Here is a 7,829-nt window from a genome sequence, read left to right on the forward strand (position 1 = left end):
GCGGTGATACAGCCCGCCAGGATGCTCTCGATTGTGCATCTGTAGAAGTTTGTGAGTGCTTTTGGTGACAAGCCGAATTTCTTCAGCCTCCTGAGGTTGAATAGGCGCTGCTGCGCCTTCTTCACGACGCTGTCAGTGTGAGTGGACCAATTCAGTTTGTCTGTGATGTGTATGCCGAGGAACTTAAAACTAGCTACCCACTCCACTACTGTTCCATCGATGTGGATAGGGGGGTGTTCCCTCTGCTGTTTCCTGAAGTCCACAATCATCTCCTTAGTTTTGTTGACGTTGAGTGTGAGGTTATTTTCCTGACACCACACTCCGAGGGCCCTCACCTCCTCCCTGTAGGCCGTCTCGTCGTTGTTGGTAATCAAGCCTACCACTGTTGTGTCGTCCGCAAACTTGATGATTGAGTTGGAGGCGTGCGTGGCCACGCAGTCGTGGGTGAACAGGGAGTACAGGAGAGGGCTCAGAACGCACCCTTGTGGGGCCCCCGTGTTGAGGATCAGCGGGGAGGAGATGTTGTTGCCTACCCTCACCACCTGGGGGCGGCCCGTCAGGAAGTCCAGTACCCAGTTGCACAGGGCGGGGTCGAGACCCAGGACCTATTTGGGTGGTAAGCAAATTGGAGTGGGTCTAGGGTGTCAGGTAGGGTGGAGGTGATATGGTCCTTGACTAGTCTCTCAATGCACTTCATGATGACGGAAGTGAGTGCTACGGGGCGGTAGTCGTTTAGCTCAGTTACCTTAGCTTTCTTGGGAACAGGAACAATGGTGGCCCTCTTGAAGCATGTGGGAACAGCAGACTGGTATAGGGATTGATTGAATATGTCCGTAAACACACCAGCTGGTCTGCGCATGCTCTGAGGGCGCGGCTGGGGATGCCGTCTGGGCATGCAGCCTTGCGGGGGTTAACACGTTTAAATGTCTTTCTCACCTCGGCTGCAGTGAAGGAGAGACCTCATGTTTTCGTTGCAGGCCGTGTCAGTAGCACTGTATTGTCCTCAAAGCGGGCAAAACAGTTATTTAGTCTGCCTGGGAGCAAGACATCCTGGTCCGTGACTGGGCTGGGTTTCTTCTTGTAGTCCGTTGGTTAGATCTAATTGGTTAGAGACGATCTAAACGCTGATTGGTTTTGTACAATGCCCCTCATTTTGATGTGAGCACAAACGTATAGGATTGCAGCAACAATAACTAAAAAAAGCAATTGGAACTTAGTTGATAGCCAAAGTTCGAGCAAAATGTGTGATGGCACCGGCGCCCATATAGCCCATGTACCCATATCGGTGGCCATCCTTAGGTCCTATAGCTTAAATCACAAATTTCTCAACCTCTAAGTATCACAGAAGCACAACACCTTGAATGAATAACAGAAAACATTTCATGATAAATTGCTATGGATAAAATGTATCAGAATAACTTCAAAACATGGCCATTTTTTGTGTTACTGCTTGACAAACAGTCTCTTTGCAATCATTACCAATTTAAAAAATTACCGCCGTTGTCGGTTATAAATATGTTTGCACTTTTAGGGTTAAAACCCTCTTATCCACCAGAGAAGTGATCCCTGTTTTGTTCAGTTTGAACCAGACTGGCTACCCCTCTTTGCCCTACAGTAGCTTGTGACAGCCTTAAAGACTAGCTGAGATTTAGCTCTGGGTGCCCAGATTACTTTACAGTTAATCTTGGAAATTAGAACATTGGGTTAGATTCTGTAATGTTTCTCTGTGTTATTGTCTTGCTTCCAGACTGTGGTGTGAGTGTCGCGCCCACTAGGAGCCGTATTGTAGGAGGCGACATAGCGGTGAGCGGGGCTTGGCCCTGGCAAGTCAGTCTGCACTCCAACTACCAGCACCAGTGTGGAGGCTCCATCATCAGCCCTGAGTGGATCATCACTGCAGCCCACTGTGTAGAAACGTGAGTGTGACTCAATCTAACCTCGTACCAAAGCTAATGTATTACTTACTACTAAAGACAGAGAGCCGGGTGGTGGACGAGACTAGACTCAATCATTTGTTCCTCTCAGAGGAGATTCCTCAAGGGAGGTAGAGGAATATTATAGTCCTCAATTTTTTAGGAAAAAACATACAAAATAAAAACTATTTTAAAAAATCCTTGTGAATTAAACTCCAGCATGATTTTGTTGTGGGAGCACTACAACAATGAAACCAACAATAATTTTCTGACTGAACCCATTTCATTAAAACAAAACCTTCCATGCATGTTTACCCATGGTAGTAGTGGTCAAAAAGCTACTTTTTTGACCGGATTGCCTAAAACAGTGGTTCCCAAACGTTTTAATAGTCCCATACCCCTTCAAACATTGAACCTCCAGCTGCGTACCCCCTCCAGTGCTGGGGTCAACGCACTCTCAAATGTAGTTTTTTGCCATAATTGTAAGCCTGCCACACATACACACTATATGATACATTTATTTAACATAAGAATGAGTGTGAGTTTGTCCACCGGCTCGTGGGAAGTGACAAACAGCTCTTATAGGACCAGGGCACAAATACTAATAATCAATAGTTTTGCTCTTTATTTAGCCATCTTACATAAAACCTTATTTGCTCATTAAAAATTGTGCATAACTCACCACAGGTTAATGAGAAGGGTGTGCTTGGAAGGATGCACATAACTCTGCAATGTTGGGTTGTATTGGCGAGAGAGTCTCACTCTTAAATCATTTGCCACACACAGTCTATGCCTGTATTTAGTTTTCATGCTAGTGAGGGCTGAGAATCCATTCTCACATAGGTACGTGGTTGCAAAGAGTATCAATGTTTTAACAGTGGGATTTGCCAAGGCAAGAAACTCTGAGCGCAGCCCTAACAAGAATTCTGGCAGTGACTTCTGATTAAATTCAATTTTCACAGAACCGATTGTTTAAATTTCGATGAGGCTCTCATTCAGATATCAGTAAATGGGCTGGAGGCATGAAAGGAATAAAGAATCAAATTGTTTGTGTCGTCCATTTCGGGAAAGTACCTGCGTAATTGCGCACCCAGCTCACTCAGTTGCTTCGCTATAAATCACATTTGACATTGTCCTTAAGCTTGACCTTTATTTGCACAAAAAAAAAAATCATACAATGACGGAAAGACCTGTGTGTTGTCCTTGTTAATGCAGACAGGAAAGAGCTCCACATTCTTAATCATAGCCTCAATTTTGTCCTGCACATTGAATGTAGTTGCAGAGAGCCCCTGTAATCCTAGATTCAGATAATTCAGGTGAGAAAGAACATCACCCAGATAGGCCAGTCGTGTGAGAAACTCGTCATCATGCAATTGGTGAGACAAGTGAACATTTTGTTCAGTAAAGAAAACTTTAAGCGCGTCTCTCAATTTAAAAAATGTGTCAATACTTTGCCTCTTGATAACCAGTCCACTTCTGGATGTTGTAAAAGCGTTACATGGTCGCTGCCCATATCATTGCATAATGCAGAAAATACACGAGAGTTCAGGGACCTCGTGAACCATTTTCACTGTAGTGTCCATAGTTACCACTCCACTATGTCTCCCTGTCATGGCTTTTGCGCCATCTGTACAGATACCAACACATCTTGACCACCAAAGTCCATTTGATGTCACAAAGCCATCCAGTACTTCAAAAATATCCTCATGTTGTCCTGGTTTTCAGTGGTTTGCAGAAGAGGATGTCTTCCTTAATTGACCCCCCATAAACGTAATGGACATATACCAGGAGCTGTGCCAGGCCTGACAAGTCTGTTGACTCATCCAGCTGTAATGCATATAATTCACTAGCTTGTATGCGACGCAGGATTTTTTTCAAAACACCTCCTGCCATATCACTGAGGCGTCCTGAAACAGTGTTGTTTAATAAAGGCATTGTATGTATAGTTTTTTGGGCCTTTTCCTCCAGCATTGTCCCAGCCAAATCCAAGGCAGCAGGAATAATTAAGTCCTCCGCAATAGTATGATGCTTGCCTGTCCTAGCCACTCGGTAGCTCACAATATAAGATGCGTCTAGCCCCTTCTTATTAAATGGTATCTGTTGCTTTTACACGTCTTACTACTTGAAAGTCATCTATATTCTCGCTCAAAAAACTTATGTGGCTTATTTTTGAAATTGTCATGTTTAGTTTCTAAATGTCTGAGCAAGAGTGAAGGTTTCCCACCAGAGAGTAACGATTAATGTTATTGGATGTTAATTATTTGACAAGGCTACCTGTATTTGACATTGTGTTGTTATTTCGCTGAACACTAGATGGTTTTTGTGACCTTAGAGATCCTTTTTATTCTCTATTTTGGTTAGGTCAGGGTGTGACTAGGGTGGGTAGTCTAGTTTTTTCATTTCTATGTTGGCCTGGTATGGTTCCCAATCAAAGGCAGCTGTCTATCGTTGTCTCTGATTGGGGATCTTATTTAGGCAGCCTTTTCCCACTGGATTTTTGTGGGATCATGTCTATGCATAGTTGCCTGCAAACACTACATTGTCTTCACGTTTCGTTTTTGAGCTTTATTGTTTTCTGTGAGTTTCATCAAATTAACATGTGGAAATCTGTGCTCGCTGAGCCTTGGTCCATTAATTCAACCAATGTTCGTGACAGGTTTACTTTATTTTTGGCTGTCAAACGAGGTTATTCATTCAAGGGGGAAAAAAACTCACCCAAATGTGTAGCCCCGTTTGATAATATAAATGTACTGTTTGAAAATGTGAAGACATTTTTTTATAATTTAACTTACAAACAGGTTTGTCCAACTATTCTGATTTCTTGAAAAAAAAACAAAAAAATAAATGTCTAGCCTTTAACGTCAATTATTTAAATACGTTTAAGTTAAATACACATTTTCACAAATGTTGTAGCTTAGACCCTATTTTATATAAACTGAGTTCATCGGTTGAGACATAGCATACTCTTGAATACAGGGTGGGAGTTTACGCATTTTTAGATAATGTTAAAAGGTTAAAAATATATATATAATTAAAAACATTCAATAGTTTGACAACCCTGTATGTCTTCTTTCAAATGTTATCACACCCAATACATTTTTCCACTGATGAACACATGGATGTCTCACCTCTTTCTCCTGAATATTTTGACATTCAGGTCCAAAAAGTATCTTTCTGACCACTTCAACCATTGGTAAAGGTTTTGTTAAAAGGGGTGCAGTCGGAAAGTTATTGAAATCATATGGATCAACCCCTCTGTCATTTTGTATGGTAGGCTATCACAGCCCAGTCAGTGGACGGTGTATGCTGGCTATTTGATCCAGATACAGATGGCTTATGCCACTGGCAATTCAGTGAGACGCATCATCTCTCATGAAAAATACGACAAGCAGACTAAGGATAATGACATCGCTCTTATGAAACTCAACACACCCCTCACTATGTCAGGTAAGTCACTGGTCGATTTCAAACATTTGAAACACATGTTCCAATGGCAAATTACATTAGGGGGTTTGGAAAAATAACAGTATGATGTAAATTGATACACATGCATAGTAAAGTTGCATTCAACCTTTTCAATGTTGTGAAGGAGCCCTAACACGGTTAATATTATATATTGTTTTAATGTGTCCATGTTTTGGAAGTCATATTGGAGTACAACACTCCAAGCCAGTCTTAAATGTTTTGTGTTGTAGATAACGTGAGAGCAGTGTGTCTGCCCAACTTCGGAGTGAATCTGACTCCCCAGCGAGAAGCCTGGATCTCTGGATGGGGGTCCATTAGGAGTGGTGGCAAGACAACTTTTATTACAGGACCAATGACTGTCATTATTAAACACAGGTCATCAGAATAAAATCTATTTGTTGTATTAAATCTTTATGCTTGACAATCATTGCGTTGACTCCAGGGTTGGTGTCAGAAAACCTGCGTCAGGCCCGGATCACCATGTACAGCAGACACACATGTAACGCACAGTTGGTGTACAATGGACGCGTCACCACCTCTATGATCTGTGCTGGGACACTGGCAGGAGGAGTGGACTCATGTCAGGTCAGATTCACACTTAAAATATTTTGTAATAGATTTTCATGGGAAGTTTTTTTACTACCTACTTGATGCTACATGTATTCTTTCTTATTTGATATAATCTTTTGATTTGCTGTTTCTTATTGTGTTCTGATAGAGCGGATGGTGGTAAAATGAAGAAATGAACATACTCTGGAATGTATAAAGTTATGATCCCATGATGTAATGCTAACTTGGGGGGTAACTTTTGTGTCTTGCAGGGGGATAGTGGAGGACCCATGGTGGCCAAGGAGGGTTCATTATGGTGGCTGGTAGGGGACACTAGCTGGGGTATAGGTTGTGCTCTGAAGAACAAGCCAGGAATCTACGGCAATGTCTCCCACTTCCTTCCCTGGATATATGAACAATTGCAGGTAGGTACTAACAGTAACTAACAGTTGATTTATTGTAAGATAAGAAAATATAGCATTTTATTGTCTCTTTTCATATACATCTGTTTTGCATAACTCCATACAGGACATAAAACATACATAAATATAGAGGGCAAGGGGCTATACAAATTATGTGGATTATTACGTGGATTATTACCTTTTAACACGTTTTATCCACTTTGAATTTCCTTGCAGAAAAATTGATGGAGATACCAATGATGATGGCCTCTTTTGCTTATCAAATTCACCTGTCTGAAATGTGGCTTCTGAATAAATGACAGGTACACTGCTTTCAGGAATGATTTTTGGTGCCTGTTGACTTATAGGCAAAGGGTGGCTACATTGAAGAATCTAAAATATATTTAGATGTTTAACACTTTTTTGGTTACTACATAATTCCATATGTGTTATTTCATAGTTTTGATGTCTTCACTATTATTGTACAATGTAGAAAATAGTCAAATAAAGAAAAACCCTTGAATGAGTATTTGTGTCCAAACTTTTGACTGGTACTGTACATATGATACACACAAAATGCTAGCAACTGCTTATATCTGTGATTAATAAGGGAGTGACTGTTTTATGTGAATTCATTTCCTGGAGCTGTCTCTGTATGGGACACAAAGACATGACTGCTTCCTTATGTGCTCATGTGCCAAGATGTGCACTGGGAGGGACTCACCTTAGGTTTGTGATACCTCCCTCTCAGACCATTGCTTTGGAAGTGTTTTCTTTTCACCTACTGAAGGGTAAAAGTCCAGAATGTGTTTCTGTGGAAAACATTTATTGAACCTATAGCTGTAGCCAGCCTCTAACTCAGTGCTTCCCAAACTCAGCCTTGGGAACCCCTAAAACATATTGTTTTTTGACCGAGCACTACATGGCTGACTCAAATGATCATAGCTTGATGATTAGTTGGTTATTTGAGTCAGCTGTGTGGTGCTAGGAGACACCCCTTGGGGTCCCCAGGACAGAGTTTGGGAAACCCTCTTCTAGCTGTAAAATTCTACATTTTATTGTTACAGTTGAAGTCGGAAGAGATTAACGTACTTTGGTGCAAAAAGTGCGAATCGATCCCAGAACAACAGCAAAGGACCTTCTGAAGATGCTGGAGGAAACAGGTCCAAAAGTATCTATATCCACAGTCAAACAAGTCCTATGTCGACATAACCTGAAAGGCCGCTGAGCGAGGAAGAATACACTGCTCAGAAAACACCATAAAAAAGCAAGACTACGGTTTGCAACTGCATATGGAGACAAAGGTTGTACTTTTTGGAGAAATGTCCTCTGGTCTGATGAAACAAAAATAGAACTGTTTGACCATAATGACCATCGTTATGTTTGGAGAAAAAAAGGGAGGCTTGCAAGCCAAAGAACACCATCCCAACCGTGAAGCACGGGGGTGGCAGCATCATGTTGTGGGGGCGCTTTGCTGCAGAAGGGACTGGTGCACTTCACA

At 41.8% G+C, this 7,829-nt stretch overlaps 1 protein-coding gene across 1 annotated transcript in view; it reads left to right on the plus strand.

The window, feature by feature from the left end:
* The window catches only part of LOC118391193 (transmembrane protease serine 2-like), a 28,561-nt gene extending 21,706 nt beyond the window's left edge, over positions 1 to 6,855 (plus strand). Inside the window, exons 10-15 of the mRNA XM_035782312.2 lie at positions 1,748 to 1,916; positions 5,188 to 5,360; positions 5,609 to 5,704; positions 5,821 to 5,963; positions 6,200 to 6,352; positions 6,566 to 6,855. Of these exons, the coding sequence (XP_035638205.1) occupies positions 1,748 to 1,916; positions 5,188 to 5,360; positions 5,609 to 5,704; positions 5,821 to 5,963; positions 6,200 to 6,352; positions 6,566 to 6,574 (743 nt within the window). The 3' untranslated portion in view covers positions 6,575 to 6,855. The remainder of the gene's footprint in view (positions 1 to 1,747; positions 1,917 to 5,187; positions 5,361 to 5,608; positions 5,705 to 5,820; positions 5,964 to 6,199; positions 6,353 to 6,565) is intronic.
* Positions 6,856 to 7,829: the final 974 nt, after the last annotated feature.

The sequence above is a fragment of the Oncorhynchus keta genome, chromosome 12 (genome assembly GCF_023373465.1).
Source record: "Oncorhynchus keta strain PuntledgeMale-10-30-2019 chromosome 12, Oket_V2, whole genome shotgun sequence".
In the NCBI taxonomy this organism is placed as follows: domain Eukaryota; kingdom Metazoa; phylum Chordata; class Actinopteri; order Salmoniformes; family Salmonidae; genus Oncorhynchus; species Oncorhynchus keta.